Source organism: Miniopterus schreibersii (assembly GCF_964146895.1).
Source record: "Miniopterus schreibersii genome assembly, chromosome: 3".
In the NCBI taxonomy this organism is placed as follows: Eukaryota; Metazoa; Chordata; class Mammalia; order Chiroptera; family Miniopteridae; genus Miniopterus; species Miniopterus schreibersii.
The window spans coordinates 2,495,960-2,518,281 of record NC_138103.1 but is presented as its reverse complement, the minus strand read 5'-3'; the positions used below and the strand labels follow the sequence as shown (position 1 = coordinate 2,518,281).

Below are 22,322 nucleotides of genomic sequence, written 5' to 3'. Positions count from 1 at the left end.
GACTGAACATCAGAATTACATTGTGTAGGGTCCTTTAGTTTCAAGCAAGTATATTCGGCATTAAAGATTTTAGATTCTTGCTCCCGGAAGCAAGACTGCAAATTAGATGTGGCGAGGTCTCTTAATTTAATGTCCACAGTGTGCATTGATTGTTGTTTTGAAGACTGCTTTTTTATCAATAGTATCTCAGAGTTATTTATTGATGTTTAGTACATATAAATTTCAAGTCATTTTTAAACCACTCCTTGTCAGCAGTTTTCACTTCTCGTACCTTGCTATATCTAGAAAACAATTAGATGGCCTTCTAAATTTGTGGTACATTTGACTTCCTTGTGGATTAGGAAGTATTTAGGTGCTATGATGATGATTTGGTGGGAAAAAGTTATTTAGATGCCATTGAATATCTGAAACCACTTTCAACCCAATAAATTCACAGTACTATTAACAGGTTGGCAGGAGGCTAAAAAGAAAGGACAAGAAAGCCTGGCATAAGAACAAAAAGCTATATTTTAAATGTTAGGAATGGGAAGAACAAAAATGTTAGTATTTTAGTTGCAGCGGTAAGAAAGTTAACATAACTGAATACTTTCTAAGGAAATGATCAGTATAATATTCTAGGTAGTGATGGGCAGCTTTTAAAGGCTATTTGTTTCATTGATTAGAAGCATAATATATAGATGATGGCTGACAGCAATTCATTCAGTTCTTGTTATTTAAATTCAAGTAATTCCTGGATGGTGTAAAATGTAACCCTCTTTAAAATAGATTGACCAAGTCAACTTATTCTGGCTAAAAATAGGATATTGTAAATTCTTTCAAAAAATTTTTAATTTACCACTTGAGATTAGTTCTTTTAGGAAAGAAAACTTCAGAGCTGGGCAAGAGTGAGAACTCAGTGGTGAATTATATAGTTGTGTATTAGGAATGTGGGATTCATGCATTATGAACTCTAGAGTCCCTCAGTGTAGAGCTAAGAACTTTTTGTTTAAGCATCTCAGTAATAATAGTCATCAAACTAACTTTTAAAATCCTAAGATATTTATAAAATGTGTTTTAAAATTAGCCAACATTATTTTTATTTTAATATATTGAATTCCTACCATGGTGAGCACTGTGCTAAGAACTTCATATAGGAACTTCTTACATTTCTGTTTGGGACTCTTAAAATCATGCAGCTTTTAATACTCTTGAGTTCTCTGGAATACTTGAAAATACCTGATGAAGACTCACTTCTTTGGGGTTTTTTTGTTGTTGGGTTTTTTTTCTCTTTGATTCAGACATCTTGTTACATTCTCCATTTTAAACTAGAGTTATGACCAATAATGCATGAGAGAATTATAACATGCTCCTAACTACGTAGGAAGCTAATGTTTTCATTTGGGCACGCCTGTAGGGAAATCGTATCTTCACAGTTACATGCTAAAGATATATGTGTGTGTGATTACATATATGCACATACATATACACTTTAAAAACTGATATTAAAATCATGTCAGGGGACCAAGTAATGAAAAACTTAAGAATGTCACATTTGAAAAACACATTTATTAAAGCCCCCTTAGGTTTTTCATTTATAATACTTGCTCATTGGATTAACTTTCTTTTCTCCACACATTAAAGTCATCCTCATATGTACCAGTTGTTTGCCCTTGCCCCAGGGCACCTTGTCTCCCCCCATCCCTTTTGTTTGGCTTAACATCTTTGCCCTGATAAAGCTGTGGTTTCTTTGTCAAGAAGCTATTATTACTCTGTATGGGCAAATAAACTACTCAGATTGAACAGTATATGCTAAAAAAAAAAGAAAAAGTCACAATTATGTGGGAGTTGTTTTATAAAGATTATCTGAGCCTTTAAAGAGCTGCGCGTTTTACAATTTACATAATGGCATTCCAAGAAAGATGTCTTGCTCTCCCAGTGTCCATTGTCTTAAGCATCATCAAATTTAGAGACTGTTCACAGACACTGGACTCTTATTTAGCATTTAGTCACCATTCTGAACAGAGTGCCTGTGTGATACACTTTTCCTTACCCCGTTTTCCCATTGTGATTGAGCCCCCCTCAACTGTTAGCCTTTATTACTGTTATGTGAAATATGTAGGAAAAGATAAGGGGGGGTAAGCTACACTTTCAGCTTGAAAACATTTTTTAGAAAATAACATTCTTTAGAAAATTTCTAAGAAAATGCCCAATATTTAAACATTAAGTGGCATAGGAACTAAATGATCACTTTCAGATGTTTTCAGTGTGGAACTTGAATGTGTGTTTAATTTTTTGTGAACAGATTGATGACTCTTCTGCATCTATTTCTCTGGCCCAGCTTACAAAGGTATATATATACATATATTCTTGAAAATATTAATATTTTTCTAACATATTTTTATGTGGAACAATTGTTTTGGAGGGGTTGGGGGAGGAGATGTTTTGCAAAAACATTGTATATATTGTTACTATCCTGTAAAGAGTAGTGGTTTTGAGAAGATAGGGGGAGTATTTTGTCAGCTTCACCATAACGTTTGGAGTATTTTCATCTTCAAGACAGAAGAAGCACAATGAAGCTACACATACTTTTTTTCCTTCATATATTTTATTTAGTTATACATTGGAAACTAACAAAGTTCTGGAGGAATTCCCTGGTTTTGGCTGTAAATTATGTGGACTTTTCTTTAAGCAGCCAAATAGAAGCTTTCCTTTGCACCGACGATTGTGTGGTTCTTTCTTGAATATTTGAGTTGAACCCTTGAAGGTCAATATATTAAATGTGATACAGTTGCTTCTTTATACTGTAGACTTGTAGTCTGTCTGCATTAGAAAAGTTTTAAACAACCTAATTTGTTTGAACACAGACTACATGAATTGTGTAACTGTAAAAGGTGTTTGCAGGAATATACCAATGTGTATGTTTGGCAAAGGGGCAAATTGTTACCTCCTGACATTGTATATGCCATGTTTTGCTATAAGATTGCTTACATTTTCTGCTCAACAGTGTGTACTTTTTATTGGGGAAAGCACTAGTGATGGACTACTTTTTAAAACAATAGTTTTAGCTTGAAAATCATGCCTTTAAAAAAAGGCAAATATTACAGAATAGGCAGATTTTTGAGGGCCAAATAGGAATTTTTCCAAAAATCTTTTTCCTACTATTAGAAATGTAAAACAAAATTTAGCAACCAAGATTAATGAGTTGATGAGTTTTCCATTGGTGCTGTCCTTCTTTCCTTGGCTTTGTTACAGGTCGTGTCCTTTCCCCCTAGAATGTACCCCCAAAAATGTCCTAGTTACAAATACAGCTTTTAAGTTCCTGTTCTGGGAAAACTAAACATTAAAATTGATGACTCTAAAACATAAAGTGGGCTAAAACCATCCTCTCGTAAGTTCCTAATACAAAGTGGTTTAGCACAGAGTTAACATCATGAGCAGCTTTACTGTTTTAATTCTTTTGTATTGTAAGGACCATATTTGATTTTGGATCTTTCCTACCATTGTTTCTTGCTGGGGAGTTTTGGAGGTTTGGGGGATTTTTTAACTATTTGTAAATTAATGTTTGGGTTCAAACAAATTAGTTGTTCAACCTGTAATCCAGTTTTCTGTAAATGTTGCTGTTGTTCTAAGCTCTGTTAATGTTAAGCATTCTTTGTATATAAAATTACAATAAAATGTTAAAACTGGTTGCTTGTTTTGTGAATGAATGTAAAGATAAAAACCCAATGAATGACTGATATGAGTGCTAGATGTCTGAAGATTCAAGTTATTGGAACTCACTCCCTTAGACCCTGCTTATATCTAGACTTGTATGTGCCTTAAAGATGAAGTTCATAAAAGTTTGGAGAGTTGGATTTAAAATTATGAACACTCATTGTATGTGCTTTGTCTTAATTTGAAACTGGCACCGATCCCTAAAGAGCCTTCTGATTTTTAATATTAGTTACATAATGTGTTCAATTATTCTACCCCCAACCCTACCTCCTAGTTGTAAGTGTAAATTATAGTCTTAATGCTTTGACACTTGAATTAATTTTAAGGTTGAAAAACATCAAGTGTTTCTAAACTTAATCTCAGTCTTTAACTCTTAAGAGTAGTGTGCAAATCTTAACACAAGGTACAAACAGGGTCTAAGGTTTGAGTGTTGTCCGAAACACTCTCCAGCCCCGCAGACACGAACACCTAGGGAGTTACGAACACCTAGGGAACTCCGGTGCTGCCTCTGGGTTTTATGTGTAAATAGCTGTTTTTATGCGAGATTAGATACTGCTCTTTACAGGATGAGTGGTGTTGTCTTTGGCTGTGTGGTCTTAAATGTGTTTCTAATGTGTGTGTCAAATAATTACCTGTTAAACAGACTGCCAATCTGGCTGAAGCCAATGCTTCTGAAGAAGATAAAATTAAAGCGATGATGTCGCAATCTGGCCATGAATACGACCCGGTCAAGTAAGTTCATGCCGATAGGGACCTGGGGTGGGTTCTCCCCTGTCGGAAGCATTGCTTTTCAAGTCTTTGTGTGCATGTAATTTCTTCTCCCTTCCAGTTACATGAAGAAACCTCTAGGCCCACCGCCTCCGTCTTATACCTGTTTCCGCTGTGGTAAACCTGGCCATTATATTAAGAATTGCCCAACAAATGGGGTAAGTCCAGAGTACAAAACATGGTACTTACAGTTTTCCTTACAATTATTTATTGGCCATTTTCTTTTTCTCGGTAAATACTGCCTTCTGTAGTATAGTGGCAGGTGACCACAGCCCCTGGAGCCAGATTGCCAGGCTTCAGATCCTGCCTCTGCCACTTACTAGCTGAGTGAGGTTGGGCAAGTTACTGGATTTCGCCAAGCCTGTGACTTTTCGCCTGTGAAATGGCTGTGCCGAGAATTAAGGGAAATCGTGTAAAGCACTACAAATATACGTAGTTAGTAAACACTGCATGTTGGCTTACGTTAAATTTCTCTTCCTCCTCTCTCCTTTCCTCTCCGAAAAGGATAAGAACTTTGAATCTGGTCCTAGGATTAAAAAGAGCACTGGAATTCCCAGAAGTTTCATGATGGAAGTGAAAGATCCTAACATGAAAGGTGCAATGCTCACCAACACTGGAAAATATGCAATACCAACGATAGACGCGTGAGTATTCAGATTCGGTGTGGCCTGTGGGGACACAGGCAGTCCAGGTTACAGTATTCTGTGTGGGCTTGGGCTTGGGATTTGGCCACTTCTGTGTTGTGAGAGGCTGCAGTCTGCTCCATTAAAGCATATTTAAAATGGATCTGGGGCTTTTATTACCAGGGAGTGCCACTTCCCTTGTAGTCTTCTAATTTTTTTCTTTTTCTGTCATTCCCTGCTTTCTTCCTCATTGACATACATATTCCCACATAATCTTACATGCTACTTGCACTTTTTAAGTGAACAAAACAAATATCTTAATCATTTTGAGAAATGAGGCTTAAGAATAAAAGTTCTGCAATATTGTCAAGACAATGTGTCAAGAAGTGGTGAAATACTGAGATACCTGTGTGAGTCTTAAGATTCTAAAGCACAGTTTATTTTGTAAGCCATTAGTTCAGGTCATTTTAATGAAATGGGTAGACATGAAAACCTAGGGAAATAGTTCAGCTAGATAAGTTCCATTTTATGTGCTCTTACTAATGCTTCTAATTACCTTTTGTTACCCTCATTTATGGCGCATAGGAATCTTTCATGATGAGTGGTGTGGGCACGCACTTGCCAGCGCTGCCACTGCCATCCCTCTACCCCCGTTTGGTGCAGAAACTATGTACTAGTACTCCAGTTCTGCATTTTTAACAAGTCCTCCAGGAGATTGTGAAGCTATCTTGACAGATCGCAGTTTAGAGAATAGATGTCCCTGTTCTCGATGACATACAAAAGAATTGCATGTAAGCACAGTTTTTCCTCAGCTTCTTGCTGTATTGTTGAAAGTAGTGTGGAGGGCAGGGCAGTGAAAGCAGCTGTGCCATGGAATGATACTGAAAAGATTTAGTGTTTTTGAGTAGGTACTTCAGCAAATATTGTTTTATTTTTAGTTCACAGATAAGAATTAGTGTTTTTTTTAATTGCCAGCTCTGCTCACTTTCTTAACTTCATCCCCATCTGTTTCCATCAGTTACCATCTTGTGTTTTTGTGGTTCATCCTAGAGCAGTCTGTTGTTATGCTGTTTCTAATTCAGACATTTCATACATGCTTCTAAACAATTTTAGGTTGGAATTGATTATTTTTTACAGACACAGTTTAAGAGCAGACCGCTTTAATCTTTAATATATAGAAGTAAAAGTATTTAAATAGATATTTGTGTCAGAAAGTGAGCATCACCTGTAGCTAATAATTAACTTCATGCTTTTGAATGCTGAAGTGCAAAAAGCCCATTTGTGCCAGACACACAGCAAATGCTGGGGAAAATGGGAGCCCGAATATTTTAATTGAAACCTTCACCCTCTGCACTAACACCACTAATAAGCAACTCAGACTCTTCTGTCTCTTTCTATCCTCTGTTCTCCTTTTTTCCTTTTCTTTTCTCTCTCGGGCAGTGGGAGACTCCTCTTTCACAAATTGGGAACAGTGGGGCATAAGCAAATTGACACTTATTTCTGGAATCGTGGTGATGTCTGTGGAGCAGCTGCAGCACAAATAGCACACCTAAGGTACCTTCTCTGTCCAGCTGAGATAAACACACTCTGTTCCTAAGTGAGATAGGAGGGGTTTCTCTAGGAATTCCTCTTATAGACTTGCCTGATTGCACAGAAGATGGGGGTGTTGGAAACAATGGTGATGAGTCTGAGAATAGCATGTTTTGGTTTTTTATTTTTAATATATTTAATATCCAACATTTCTGAAAAATGCATTTCTACAAAAAAAGAACCCAAAATGTGTAATGAGGTGTTACTTTAAATTTTTGTAACATATATTCTAATCATTTGAGTAAATATTGACTATAAGTAGATAGATCTCTTTTAAAATACTAATTATAAGCAGACTACTGGCTATTAATTATTGGTGTGGTTGTTGACATAATATTTCCCCTTAATTGTGTCAATTTTTCCCACGTTATGACATTCACTCTAATCACCTTTACCAGGTATTGGGGATAGGTAGACTATGGAGGGAAACTTTTTTCTTTTTTTCTTCAGGAAACATGGTAGGGTAGAAAAATGTGATCAGGGTATTGTCATGTCTAAGTTCAAATCCTGCCTGCCATTTGTGGCACTGAATGTGTCACTTGATCTCTCTGGCCCTCAGTTCACAGAGCTATAGATTCTGAGATCCTTTCACCCACTTCTATAGCATTTGTTTCTTTTTGTATACTTGTTGAGGACTTTATGTCTCTCTGTTGTTTAGATGGAGAATGTTTATAATTGCTCCCTTTTTGGAAGGTATTACATTCGTGTCACCTAATTAGGCATTGTACTGAGTGATAAGTTCCAATTATGGTATAGTAGAACTTGGAAATGTCTTGGAAATACTTTTCCTTCATAACAGTATTAAAATGCTAAAACCTCCTTTTACAGAGAAGCCTATGCAATCGGGAAGAAAGAAAAGCCGCCTTTCTTACCAGAGGAGCCATCTTCATCTTCTGAAGAAGACGACCCCATCCCAGATGAGCTGCTGTGTCTCATCTGCAAAGATATTATGACTGATGCCGTTGTCATTCCCTGCTGTGGGAACAGCTACTGTGATGAATGTAAGGCATGCTGAGCCTTTGAACATACATATTTTAGGATATGCATAGTTGGCCCTTGAACAGCGTGGGGGTTAGGGGCGCTGACCCCCTACACAATCAAAAATCCAAGTATAACTTTTGACTCCCCCAAAACTTAACTGTTAATATGTGTCAATTAACATATATTTTGTATGCTGTATATATTATATACTGTATTCTTAAAATAAAGTAAGCTAGAGAAAAAATGTTAAAATCATAAGAAAGAGAAAATAGTTTTCAGTACTGAACATATTGATTTAGGGGGAAATCCATGTATAAGTGGACCCGTGCAGTTTAAATCCATGTACCAAGGGTCAGCTGTATTACTTGGAAAGGCACTTAGCAACATTATGTATTTTAATAATAATATGTAATGTTGATAATTGATAGAGCATTTAATAGTGAGAACTGTTTTTGCTGCTACTTTTTCTTTTTTTTTAAATAACAGCCTCTCTATCCTTTTAATATTAGAATTATCCAATACCTTCATCAGAGTGACTGACTGTACTGTGGTTTTATAAAATGTAGGATTCTTGCTTCCTATACATTTTAAATGGTATACAGAACTTTAAAAGCCTTTTGGGCCCTTAGGTAATCTGCAGATATTTTTAAATGATAACTAATTCCCTTTCCTGGATTGTGAAAAATATCTTAACTGTAGCACCTCTCTTATCCGAGCTTTTACTTTCTGTGGTTTCAATTAACCCAAGTCAACCACAATTAGAAAATATTAAGTGGAAAATTACAGAAATAAGCAATTCATAAGTTTTAAATTGTGTGCTGTGCTGAGTAGCATGTTGAAATCTCATGCCGAGCAGTTTTGTCCCACCTGGGATGTAAATCACCCCTTTGTCCAGTGTCTCCACCCTATAGACACTTCCTATCCATTAGTCACTTAATAGCTGTCTTGGTTATCCCGTTGCCATCGTAGTGTCACAGTTCTTGTATTAGAGTCACCCTTATTTTACTTAATAATGGCCCCATAGCACAAGAGTAGGGATGCTGGCAATTCCGATATGCCAAAGAGAATCCAGAAAGTGCTTTCTTTAAGGGAAAAGATATGTATGTATAGGAAAAGGCATAGTATACATAGGGGTCAGTACTGTCCAAGATTTCAGGTATCTGGTTGGGATCTTGGAATGTATTCCATCCCACCTTACTACATATAAGGAAGGAATACTCTATTCTAAAATTCATAAGTGTGATTTAGAACTGCTTTCTGTAAACAAAAACCCAACATTTTGCCACGTGTTTATATGCGACTTTCCTGATTACTTATATTAGCACTTTTTTTTTCTACCACAAATCCTAAGTTTGTCCCTCCTTACCGAAATGAAAATGGCATCATCTGAAAATTTCACTGCTCTGGGCCTTTTCATTTCTAAAGATAGTTTTGAACTATAAATCTGTATTTTGGGGCCTCTGTAGTGAAGACCAAAGTCAAGAGAGGAGATCATGAAGACTTTCAGAGTGTATCTTCGATTTAACAAACCACTTCCTACTGAATTTTTTTACTACACTGGAACATAACCAATGAATCTGTAACTTAGTGTTATTCCTACTTACCATGGTATAGATAGTCTCTGATTTCTTTGATTGAATAACACTTCTATTTCTTACAATGCCCTTTTCTCAAGATTTTTGTTTTGGGTTTTTTATTAGACTAATTTTCCCTGTAATATTCCAATTACTAGCTCAATAAAGAGAAAGGTATTGGGGAAAGAGTGCTTTTTTCCTTAATTTAGATGTTTAAATTATATTCATGATTTTTATTTTTAATGGAGAAAGAAGTTAGAGCAGAGTGCTATGAGGCAAGAGATACTTTCAAGTTTCTCTGTTTTTTTTATTGATTTCAGAGAGAAGAAGGGAGAGGAGGAGAGAGAGAGAGAAACATCAATGATGAGAGTCATTGATCGGCTGCCTCCTTTGTGCCCCCTGCTATGGATTGGGCCTGCAATCCAGGCATGTGCCCTGACCGGGAATCGAACCTCAATCTCCTGGATTCTAGGTCAATACTTAATCTCTAAGCCACGCCTGCCGAGCATACTTTTAAGTTTTTTAATCTAAGAATAGAAATGATTAGTGATGTGTGCTTGGAAAACAGTAATGTAAATGAACACTACTACACTTTTAGGTATAAGAACAGCACTCTTGGAATCAGATGACCATACATGTCCAACATGTCATCAAAATGATGTCTCTCCTGATGCTTTAATTGCCAATAAATTCTTACGACAGGTAAGCTCACTTTCTATTCCTTTTATAATAACCCTTTTATGAAAATTTTTTTTTAATCTTTTAATTGGTTTAACTCTACTGGAGTAAACACTACATTTTCTGCATTTTTATGTTTGGTGTCTATAGGCTGTTAATAACTTCAAAAATGAAACTGGTTATACGAAAAGACTACGAAAACAGTTACCCCCACCCCCACCCCCAATACCGCCTCCAAGACCGCTCATTCAGAGGAATCTGCAACCTCTGATGAGATCTCCAATATCAAGACAACAGGATCCTCTGATGATTCCAGTGACGTCTTCATCCGGTCACCCAGCTCCCTCTATGTCTTCATTAACTTCTAATCAGTCTTCCTTAGCCCCAGCTGTGCCTGGAAATTCATCTTCTACCCCAGCACCTGTACCTGATATAACTGCAACAGTCTCCATATCAGTCCACTCAGAAAAATCAGATGGACCTTTCCGGTAGGTCATGGATTTCTTGGTGTTAGGAAACAAGTGAGAACAATAGTATGGTTTTTGTGGTTGTGTATTGTTTTAATGGTTGTTTTAGTGACCTGCAGTATGTGCGTCCTTGGGGACCACTGAGCTCAGCGAGGTGGGTGACTTGTAAGAAGTGGCTTAGTCTTATTGGAGGAAGAGGCAGGTGAAGGAGGTTAATTGGCAATGATTAACTATCCCAAGGTCAAAAACTACAGGTTGCCAGCACCTCCTGTTAAATACTGAATCGTGTCCCATAACAGCTCTGCAGTTCACAAGGATTCACTTGTGGTCACACTGATGGTATTGGAAACGGACAGATGCGAGCAGAACTAGAACAGTTTTGAATAGGTGGAGAAGAGGGGCAGAAAGCATTGGTAGAGGAAGAGAGGTCAGCAGTAATTATTGTTTTGGAGCGTAATTATGTAGAAGAGTAGCGAAAACTCACTCAAATCCTTCCACTTGACCATGTAGTCCAGCAGCTCATAAATTCTTGAAAAGTCAGCCAGGTGTGTTGTGTTTTGTTTTTTTTGATCCTTGCCCAAGGATATGTTGGTTTCCTGTTTGTTGATGTTTTGTGGTGGTTGTTGTTTTTATTCACTTTTGGAGAAAAGAGAGAGAGAACATCGATGGGGCGATGGGGTGCCTCCCACATGGGGGGCCCAACCAGGAAGTGAACGCGCAACCTTTCGATGTGCAGAACGACCCTCCAGCCGACTGAGCCCCCTGGCCAGGGCTCAGCCAGTTTTTAAGAAATAGCAAATCTTCAGGAGTGGGAGCTTTACATGTGTACATAAGAAACCCCACTGGCCTAGGAAGGTGAGCCCTTTATTGATTAGCAGTGGGAGCAAAGCCCAGAGGTCACTGGATTATCTGAGACTTGCCCCTTTGATCTCATGGCTGATCTGGAAGTAGAATTTAGCCTTAATACTGTATTTTTTTGTCCCACACTTTGAGCTGCTTTTCTTCAAGCTTTATTATTCTTACAACTGAACGGATTTATCATAAACCATAGATGGTGCTTCTTAAGGAGGTTTCTTTTTACTTTGCGCTTATATATGAAGGACTCTCCAAAAGTCCAGTCTCTCACTTTCATCACTGTCATCATCTTTGGTCTAACTCGTCTTAATGCAGGTGTTGAATAAACAGTTGTAATTTTTAATCCTCTGTGTTTGATGACTTTCTAATGTGTTGTAAATTACATTGTTTTCTAGGGATTCTGATAATAAAATACTGCCAGCTGCAGCCCTTGCATCAGAACATTCAAAGGGAACCTCTTCAATTGCGATTACTGCTTTGATGGAAGAGAAGGCAAGTATTACTGGCTTTTACATTTGGAATTTTTTTTTTTTTAAACAATAGAATATTTGGGGCGGGGGTTATTTGGTTTGGGGTTTTTTTAAACTTTTTTTATTTGTGTTTTTTTCCCTAAAGGGTTACCAGGTGCCTGTACTTGGAGCCCCATCTTTACTTGGACAGTCACTATTGCATGGACAGTTGATCCCTACAACTGGTGAGTAAACATCATTCTGGTTTGAACATCTTTCCTCTAACTTTATTTAAACATAATTTAATATTTACTTATTGTTGCTTATTTTTGCATCCAAGGTCCAGTAAGAATAAATACTGCTCGTCCAGGTGGTGGTCGACCAGGTTGGGAGCAGTAAGTATATGTTTAAAGTAATCTTCAGCTGATTGCTTTGATCTAGACAATGGAACTACAGTCTAGGCAGTATATTGCTGAATGTTTTTTTGTTGTAAACTGTTACGTGTCATGTTAATATGGTTTTTACGTAAAATAGCACAAATTCAAAATTATATGAAGAATTCTTTTGTAAATATAAAATCTTATAAATTCTTTTTATTTTTGTGTCATAACAAATGGTGATCTTGACAGGATCTCAGAAAGAATAGTTTAAATACTGAATCACTTATCCTAATGGATTAAACTTTTTCCTGTTCTTAATTTGGATGTTCAAAATTTGAATAAATACATACATATTGAGATTAAAGCCTACCCAACATAAAATTTCTCATTTTGAATAGTCTGTTAATGGAATTTTACTGCATATTAAAATCTATAGGATGTGGTTTTCCGCCCTGAAATACAAAGAACTTTGATCTTCTTATAGAATATTCTATGGCATTAAAAATCAGTAGATTGATTTATTATCTTTCTATTTATACAATCATTTCTGCTTATATAATTCATATAAACAGGTTTATGTATTTGTATAAACTGGCTTATGTTCTAAAACTTTGATTTTTTTTTTTTGTTTGAAAGGTAAACCAAATTTCTTTTAGAAAAAGTTTATTAAATGATAGACTAACAAAATACATCAGTAGAAAAAATGTAGGATTTGCAGACAGGTGCACCTGGGTTTGAATCTCAGCTCCTCCATTTACTAACAGCATGACAGTGGGCTTGTGGTTTCACCTCTCAGCCTATTTCCTCATCTGTAGAGTTGGATTGGTACTGCCCACCTCATGTAAAGAGCCTACACGGTGCCCAGCAGATAAAGGGCTTTATTCCTTTTCTATAACAATAAATTCACAGACTAATTTGTGGAATACTAATTAAAATACAGTATTACAGAAAATAGTCTATATGGAGGTGTTATTATTATTACAATATGTTAACCAAAAAAAATTAAAGTAAATGTAGTGCTTGTCTCATACCTGCTCTATCTGGAACCATTGTTAAGAATTGGGATCAGGGAGTGAGAAAAAGTTTTCAGAGTAGTTAAAATTAATGTATACACACACTAAAGATAATGTGTTATAATCAAACCTATTTTATTTTTCCACATAGTTCTAACAAGCTTGGATATCTGGTTTCTCCACCACAGCAAATTAGAAGGGGGGAGAGGAGCTGCTACAGGTAGGCTTGTGAAAATTCTTGAAAAACACTAATCTGATGACACACTGAAAAATATAACACAAAGAAATTAAAGCACAGCAATGGTTTCCACTTACTTTACTTAAGTCCTCAGTAGTTGCCCTTAAGAGGCTTAGAAAAAGTAGATTACACTTAGTATTTTGATGATGGTTTTTAAGGCTCCTTCCCAATGCCTGCTTTATCCCTGTTGCACACAGCAGATTGTTGGCTTACATTTACTTTTTTGAGGGTAGAAAGAAGTTACTAAGGCCCTGAGAGGTTTTTCTGTTGTTGTTAGTCCTCACCTGAGGCTATTTTTTCCATTGCTTTTCAAAGAGAGTTGGGGAGTGGGGCATTGATGTAAGAGAGAGACAGACTGGTTGCCTCCCACAGGCACCCAGACCGGGGTGGGAAGCAAACCCACAACCCAGGTACGTGCCCTTGACTGGGAATCCAACCCACCTCCCTCGGTGCACAGGCCAGTGCTCTAACCACTGAGAACACCAGCCACAACAGGCACAGAGAGTATTTAAGTTAACCAGCAAAGCTCCCAAGTGTAAAGAAAGAAGTGTATTTATTTCTCTTCTAGATTCAATTGTCCCAATCTGTTTTTTTTCTGTTCATTCTTTTCTAAAAGAAAAGACAAGGAGATTGTTGTTAGGGGCTCTGGCCCTGCACAGGCACAAGCAATGTTAAATCTAAGAACTAAGTAGGTCATACTCACCCCCAGGGTAAAGGATTCTCCAAATTAACTTTATGGCAGGATTAGTAAAGGTGCAGTAAACCTCGATTTAACTGACTTCAAATTTAATGGACAAAATTTCTGGTCCATATGTCATATGTGAAAATTAACACCCTGTTAATTTTAAAATGTTTTTAACCAAGATTTGCTTATAATTAGATTAGCAGGTTATTTTTTTATTGTTATTAATTCATTGGTGTGTTTTTTTTAAAACAAATTTTAGCAAATAGGCCATTTGTTGGAAAAAACTAGTATTTTCACTAACATAAATAAATATTACATAGCTACAACTATAGCCTACATTTTTAAATGCTGGAGTCACTGCTTGTCAACAATGTTCAGCAAATGATTAGCAGGTGATTAGACCACATCATGCTCAGTAATTCCTTTGTCCCATGGTATGACTTTCTGCAGCAGTTTTCATGCTTGCCGCCTGAGGCATGCTCTATGCCACTCCCCAACCGCGTAGGTTTGTTTACTCCTGGTGACTGGTGAATGTGTGCATTTACTAGACCTATTCAGTATAAATTTAAAATTACAATAACATGTATAGAAAACTTTTCTGTGAAATTAAACTTTTTATACATACGTAATTTTAATTACACAAACGTGTCTACATAAGTAAAAACAGGTAAACTAATCTGTCAATTTTTTAACATATGCATTTGGAAAACCTACTTTATTATATAATGGAGTTTTGTCTTTAATGAATACTCCCTTCCCCAAATCAGTCCGTTATTTCGAGGTTTTACTGTATTTTCTAGTGCTCCATTGAGAATTGCTAAGCTTCTAAATGTTACCTAAGACTTCCTTATAGATCACATTAATGAAAGATAATAATTACTAAATCAGACTCTGAAAAAAGAGGCTTAAAATCTAAACACCCCTCCTGCTGCTATTGTGTACCAGTAAGCTATAATGTAAAGAATCTTTAGTTGAACAGAAAGAAACCCGTTATTTTATTTTATTGTTTTATTTTTTTAATCCTCACAAGAAGGGTATGTTTTTCATTGATTCTAGAGAGAGAAGAAGGGGGAGACGAAGAGAGAAACATTGATTGGTTGCCTCACGAAAGGACCCCAACTGGGGACCAAACCTGCAACCCTTTGGGGCACAGGACGATGCTCTAACCTCTGAACAATAATAGCTAGGGCAAGAAACCCACTCTTTTAAAGAAGCCACTATTTCTTTGATGAGGCACAAATCAGAAACTTTGGCCATCACTGTTATTTTTACCTAACCCTTTGAGAGAGAAAGCAGGGAAATTTTCCGTTACTCATTACAAATGTTAAAACTAGTATTTATTCTACTTGGAAGAGTCTTTACCCACTTCTTCCCTCGGAAAGGTTACAGAAATGTTTTTCCTCCTTTTAAACTTTTGATCTGGGAGGACTTTGGGGAGAACTGTGTGCCTAGGTTACTAAGTGCCTGTCGGCTCATTCCTGTAAAGGACAGATTACAAACTAATGTGCTCGTCATAGAGTGATAAGAAACCTGAACTTCACAAAAGAGAGCTTTTCGATATACCATCGCCATACAGAGAAGGGCCTGTGAACTTTTATCATTTCAGTCCCTAGGTGGCTTTTATAATATATGTATATGATATCAGTGTTCTTACACTTATTTGTTCTTATTCTATTCCATTGTTTATAAGTTTGAAAATAATTATGGATAGAAAAGACAATCTTACTTGTTTCTCATGATTTTAGTTTGAAGGAATAATATCTTGGAATTTATTTCTCCAGAAGTATAAACCGTGGACGACACCACAGCGAAAGATCACAGAGAACTCAAGGCCCATCACTACCAACAACTCCAGTTTTTGTGCCTGTCCCACCCCCTCCTCTGTACCCACCTCCTCCACATACACTGCCTCTCCCTCCAGGTGTTCCTCCACCACAGTTTTCTCCTCAGTTTCCTCCTGGCCAGCCACCACCTGCTGGGTATAGTGTCCCTCCCCCGGGGTTCCCTCCAGCGCCAGCCAATTTATCAACACCTTGGGTATCATCAGGAGTGCAGACCGCTCACTCAAATACCATCCCAACAACACAAGCACCACCTCTGTCCAGGGAAGAATTCTATAGAGAGCAGCGACGGCTAAAAGAAGAGTAAGTGTTTTCATTTGAAATTATACACTTTCATTTTCTGATGTAACCTTAAGCAGTTACCTTTGGAAACATTTTCCAGTGTTTCCAGGTAGTATAAGAAAAATCACCTAGAAATCGAACCAAAGCCATACAAGCAACTTCCTCAGGGATTCCTAGTTATCTGTAGTTTTAAAGTGGAAAACTAATGGCAATTTCATTCATTTCATTCATGGTCTAATTACATTTGTCTTGTTAGTTTTCTTAAATGGTTTTTGTTAACTTTCACTCTTTAACTTTATTTTACTAGGGAAAAGAAAAAGTCCAAGCTAGATGAGTTTACAAATGATTTTGCTAAGGAATTGATGGAATACAAAAAGATTCAAAAGGAGCGTAGGCGCTCATTTTCCAGGTTAGTGTTTTGCAAGCCTTCACCAGAATTACAAATGGGACTTTGCATATCCAGGGATTAGCTATGGATATAAATAACACTGCACTTACGGAGTTTTTTGATTCGGTCTAGATACATAGAGATGGAGATGTAGCTTATTTCCCAATATCCTTTTATTGAAATAATGTCTCATGTCAATTCTGTTGTATAGAACTAGCAGTTATGGGGGTTAAAGTACCCTGTCCCTTGAAGTTATTTATAGTGTGAAATAATTGGGAAATGTTTGTGGAAGAAAAGAAATAGGGGAATAGCCAAAGCACAATTCTGAGGACACTGTTACTTAAGGCTACAGCTTCTTGCTGGAACATTAACCTGTGTAATTATGATGTATGGTAGAATATAAATTGCTTTTATTGATAGAAAAACTGAATTTAAAAATTCCCTGGAAGTTTGTTTAAAAGTCTTTATTTTTTAAGCTTACACTTGAAATGCAATTTCTTTTAAAGCTAGATTATATCGGCCAAGATAGGACAAAAGAAATTACTTAAATTTAATTGGCATTTTTTAAAATATTAAATTAATTAGCTCATATAACTCAATACATTAATGCACTTCACTCTAATTGTTAAGATTTCGCTTTTGTTTTGTAACAAGTGATTGATCTGACCTTTGTGTAGTGAACTCTATTCCATTCCAGTAGAGGCCGCTGTGCCTCTTTAATCATCCAAGATGAAATTTGATATAAAGAAAGATTGAACCTTGAGGAGAAGCATGCTAGAATCTGAGAGTCTGTATTTTATCTTGTATATATTTCTCAACTATCAACTATTGTTTTGTTTTTGTTTTTAGGTCTAAATCTCCCTATAGTGGTTCCTCATACTCAAGAAGTTCTTACACTTATTCTAAATCAAGATCTGGTTCAACACGGTCACGGTCTTATTCTCGATCATTTAGCCGCTCACACTCTCGTTCCTATTCACGATCACCTCCATACCCCAGAAGAGGCAGAGGCAAGAGTCGAAATTACCGCTCACGGTCTAGATCTCATGGATATCATCGATCTAGGTCAAGGTCACCCCCATATAGACGATATCATTCACGATCAAGATCCCCTCAAGCATTTAGGGGACAGTCTCCCAATAAACGTACCGTACCTCAAGGGGAAACAGAGCGTGAATATTTTAATAGATACAGAGAAGTTCCACCGCCTTATGACATGAAAGCTTATTATGGGAGGAGTGTCGACTTTAGAGACCCATTTGAAAAGGAACGCTACCGAGAATGGGAGAGAAAATACAGAGAGTGGTATGAAAAATACTATAAAGGTTATGCCGCTGGAGCACAGCCTCGGCCATCGGCAAATAGAGAGAACTTTTCCCCAGAGAGATTTTTACCACTTAATATCAGGAATTCTCCATTTACAAGAGGCCGCAGGGAGGATTATTCTGGGGGACAAAGCCATAGAAGTCGAAACATAGGTGGCAACTATCCAGAAAAGCTTTCAGCAAGAGACAGTCACAATCAGAAGGATAGTACAAAGTCAAAAGAGAAGGAGAGCGACAGTGCTCCGGGAGATGGCAAAGGAAGTAAACATAAGAAACACAGAAGAAGAAGAAAGGGGGAGGAGAGCGAAGGCTTTCTAAACCCAGAGTTACTGGAACCTTCGAGGAAAGCAAGAGAACCGACAAGTGGCGAAGAAAATAAACCAGACTCGTTATTTGTTCTCCCAAGTCGAGACGATGCTACACCAGTTAGAGATGAGCCAATGGATGCAGAATCCGTCACTTTCAAATCAGTGTCTGAAAAAGACAGGCGAGAAAGAGAGAAGCCAAAAGCAAAAGGAGACAAGACCAAACGAAAAAATGATGGATCTGTTGTGTCCAAAAAAGAAAATGTTGTAAAACCTGCTAAGGGATCCCAAGAAAAACTAGAGGGAGAGCGTGAAAAATCCCCTCGATCTGAACCTCCACTTAAAAAAGCCAAAGAGGAGACTCCAAAGACTGACAGTGCTAAATCATCATCTTCCTCTCAGAAAGATGAAAAGAACATGGGCACACCCAGGAAAGCTCACTCTAAGTCAGCAAAGGAACACCAAGACGCAAAGCCTGTCAAAGAGGAGAAGACGAAGAAGGAATACCCCAAAGATGGCAGGTCAGAGAAAGGAGCTGGTAAGGAAGACAAGGCCAAGAAGCCCAGTGAGAAGAGCAAGCCTCTGGACAGCAGAGGAGAAAAAAGAAAGAGGAAAACTGAGGAAAAAAGTGTAGATAAAGACTTTGACTCATCTTCAATGAAAATTTCTAAACTAGAAGTGACAGAAACAGTGAAACCGTCACCAAAGCGCAAAATGGAACCTGATGCTGAAAAGTTGGATGGGACCCCAGAAAAGGACAAGGCGTCGTCCACTGGCCCAGCCAAAAAGATCAAGCTCAACAGAGAGACTGGCAAGAAGATCGGAAGTGCGGAGAGTGTGTCCACCGCAAAAGAGCCCTCTGAAAAATTAGAGTCAGCATCTAGCAAAGTTAAGCAAGAAAAAGTGAAAGGAAAGGTCAGACGAAAAGTAACTGGAACTGAGGGACCCAGCTCCACGCTTGTGGACTACCCCAGGTACCTAATACGGGCGGGTGGGCTTGGGTGTTGGTCTACGGAGAGGATTTTCTTAAATTTTATCCATGCTGGTACTTTTTATTAAAGTGGAATATGTTAAGTAAGAATATGAATTGATATTGGGGGTTGGGCTGGCTTACTCTTGTCTTTAGAGAAAGGAATTGTTAAAGGTACTGCTGTAAGTCAGTTTTGGGAGTGGGTGACATTGTTTCTATGCAGTCATATACTGAAGTCATTTATATCTCTGTTAGAGCAGAATAATTCCTTTTGGAAGTTAAAAAAAGTCATGACTTTTAAGAAATATTTTTATTGATGTTTTTTAGAGAGAGGAAGGGGGATGGGGAGAGAGAAACATTGATGTGAGAGCGAAATATGGATTGGCTACCTCCTGCACGCCCCTCACAGACTGAGCCCAAAACTCAGGCGTGTGCCCTGATCAGGAATCAAACTATCCACCTTTCAGTGCATGGGACAATGCCAAAACAACTGAGCCACACCAGCCAGGGCAAAAAACATCATGTTTAAGTTAGCTGCTTTATATTTATCAGTGTTTAATAAAAGTAAATTCTTCATTAATTAAAAATATTTTAATTCTGTTTAGTACGAGTTCAACCGGAGGCAGTCCTGTGAGAAAATCTGAAGAAAAAACAGATACAAAGCGAACTGTCATCAAGACTATGGAAGAATATAATAATGACAATACTGCTCCTGCTGAAGATGTCATCATTATGATTCAGGTTCCTCAGTCCAAATGGGATAAAGATGACTTTGAATCTGAAGAAGAAGATGTTAAAGCCACACAGCCTATATCAAGTGTAGGAAAACCTGCTAGTGTTATAAAAAACGTTAGCACTAAACCATCGAGCACAGCCAAGTACACTGAGAAAGAAAGTGAGCCAGCGGAGAAACTTCAGAAACTCACCAAGGAAGTGAGCCATGAAGTTACGCAGCATGAAGTCAAAAGTTCAAAAAACTGTGCGCCTAGTGAAAAAGGGAAAACCAAAGAGCGCGAGCATCCTGTGCTAGAGAAAGAAAACCCCGAGAGGAGGCGGGGCGGCGCCCAGCCAGAGAAGGAGAGTGCTGTGGAGCGCCCCAGCGAGCCGGCGAGCGGCAAAGGCTCCTCCCAGTCTTCCAAGGAGGCCAGAACTTCCGATAAGCACGATGCCCCCAGGGGGGCCTCCAGTAAAGACTTCACTCCCAACAGAGACAAGAAAGTGGACTATGACAGCAGAGACTATGCAGGTTCCAAGCGCAGAGAGGAGAGGAGCGAGTCGGCAAGAAGAAAGGACTCTCCTCCTCGGAGTAAAGATTCTGCATCTGCGCAGAAAACTAAGCTGAGGGAGGAGAGAGAGCTGCCTAAAAAAGGAACGGGAGACTCCAAAAAGAGCAATTCCAGCCCCTCGAGAGACAAAAAGCCCCATGATCATAAAGGCCCGTATGATGCTAAACGCCTGGGTGAAGAGACTAGACCCGCAGATAAGAACCCCTGCAGGGACCGCGAGAAGCACGCGCTGGAGCCCAGGGGCAGCAAGGAGCCGGGAGGCAGCAGGTTGCTGTGCGCGCCTGGCCCCGCGGAGCCGCCCGCCGAGAAGGAGCAGGCTGTAGGGCCCGCCGAGCGGGGCGCCGCCAAGCCCAAGCCCCCGCCCAGCCATGCCTCGCGGCTCTGCCCCGACCTGACCAGGGAGACCGACGAAGCCGCTTTTGAACCGGACTATAACGAGAGTGACAGCGAGAGCAACGCCTCCGTGGTGAGAGAGGAGGAGGTTCCTGGGAGAGCGCCCAAGGAGCCGAGGGACAAAGCCCCGGAGGGCGGGAGAGCCAGCCCCGAGGCGGCTGCCGGCCAGGGCGGGCCCCGCAGCCAGAGCCCCAGCAGCCCCAGCGTGAGCCCCAGCAGGAGTCACAGCGCCTCCGGAAGCCAGACACGGAGCCGCAGCAGCAGCGCCAGCTCCGCCGGCAGCCAGGACAGCAAGAGGCGGCGGCGGAAGAAGGAGAAGAAGAAGCACAAGAAGCACAAAAAGCATAAGAAGCACAAGAAGCACGCGGGGCCCGAGGCGGAGCCGGACAAGAGCCAGAAACACAAACACAAGAAGAAGAAGTCCAAGAAGAACAAGGACAAAGACAAGGAGAAAGACAAAGACAAGGAGAAGGACAAGGACAAAGACAAGGAGAAGGACAAAGACAAGGAGAAGGACAAAGAGAAAGACAAGGAGAAGGACAAGGACAAAGACAAGGAGAAGGACAAAGACAAGGACAAGGACAAAGAGAGGGACAAGGACAAGGAGAGGGATAAGGACAAGGAGAGGGACAAGGACAAGGAGAGAGACGACCAAAAAGGGAGGCCGGCCCCTGCGGAGGGCAGGAGTTTGGAGTGACTTAGCTGCTGAGTCAGCTGTACTGACTGATGGAGAGATTCGAGCTTGTGGATGACGACAAGGCCCTGCTGCACTTACCGATTGCTGCTTGTGACACGGCTCTGCACAGACAGCCGTGACCGTGCGCCCCAGGTTGCGAGGACCTGTTCTCTGACCACCGCGCCTGAGCCGGGTGGAGTTTACTGTACTGTGAGGTTCTCACGTGTGAATTTTTTAATGGCCTGCCAAGGCTGGTATCAGTTCTAGAGGGTCAGCAGAATGACTTGCTGACTTCGTCACACCCGTTATGTCACTTTTTGATTACAATAAAAGTTTTCAGTAAACTTTTCAGACGTGGGCAGTCCATTGCTTGCGGAAGGCAGTGTCACGTGTCCCCCTGAGCTTTGGAGGTGAGCTGAAGGCCACACTCGGAAGCAGACGTGGGAGGCGCGCTTTGCTGGGCAGGTCGTAGGTGCCGGAAGTAAACATCAGCATTTATTGGAGGTCGGCTAATAAGCCTCACAGGGTCTGGAATAGTCACTGGGAGGTGGGCTTGGGCTTCAGAGCCAAGGTGTTGTGGTGGCTCAGGGTCCTGGGAACCCTGGTGGACGAGTGTTTAGCTCCTCCGTAAAGCGCCGGCTAAACAGGACAGTGGCAAGCGCCTGTGCCCGCCAGCGACAGCAGGCGGCAGGTGCAGAAGCACCAGGCACAACTCGGGTGTCCCCTGGCTGCGTGGTGTCTTGGCTGTGTGGAAGCGTCGGGTAGGCAGGGAAGAGCTATTAAGAGGACGGGAGGGAGGGAGGGCGGGCCCTGGGAGCGAACAGGGACCACGCAGGCCTGGGGGTGGCTCACCTTGCAGCCC

At 39.6% G+C, this 22,322-nt stretch overlaps 1 protein-coding gene across 2 annotated transcripts in view; it reads left to right on the top strand.

Moving 5' to 3' along the window:
• Window positions 1-21,806, top strand: part of RBBP6 (RB binding protein 6, ubiquitin ligase) — a 31,273-nt gene extending 9,467 nt beyond the window's left edge. Inside the window, exons 4-18 of one of the 2 annotated variants that reach the window (XM_081132140.1) lie at window positions 2,282-2,326; window positions 4,337-4,425; window positions 4,523-4,619; window positions 4,966-5,105; window positions 7,503-7,675; window positions 9,828-9,931; window positions 10,058-10,395; window positions 11,625-11,721; window positions 11,845-11,923; window positions 12,019-12,073; window positions 13,223-13,291; window positions 15,776-16,138; window positions 16,425-16,526; window positions 17,355-19,109; window positions 19,711-21,806. In XM_081132140.1, the coding sequence (XP_080988266.1) occupies window positions 2,282-2,326; window positions 4,337-4,425; window positions 4,523-4,619; window positions 4,966-5,105; window positions 7,503-7,675; window positions 9,828-9,931; window positions 10,058-10,395; window positions 11,625-11,721; window positions 11,845-11,923; window positions 12,019-12,073; window positions 13,223-13,291; window positions 15,776-16,138; window positions 16,425-16,526; window positions 17,355-19,109; window positions 19,711-21,481 (5,277 nt within the window). In that variant the 3' untranslated portion in view covers window positions 21,482-21,806. The remainder of the gene's footprint in view (window positions 1-2,281; window positions 2,327-4,336; window positions 4,426-4,522; window positions 4,620-4,965; window positions 5,106-7,502; window positions 7,676-9,827; window positions 9,932-10,057; window positions 10,396-11,624; window positions 11,722-11,844; window positions 11,924-12,018; window positions 12,074-13,222; window positions 13,292-15,775; window positions 16,139-16,424; window positions 16,527-17,354; window positions 19,110-19,710) is intronic. The other variant, XM_081132141.1, reaches the window with a different exon arrangement.
• The last annotated feature ends 516 nt before the right edge of the window (window positions 21,807-22,322 follow it).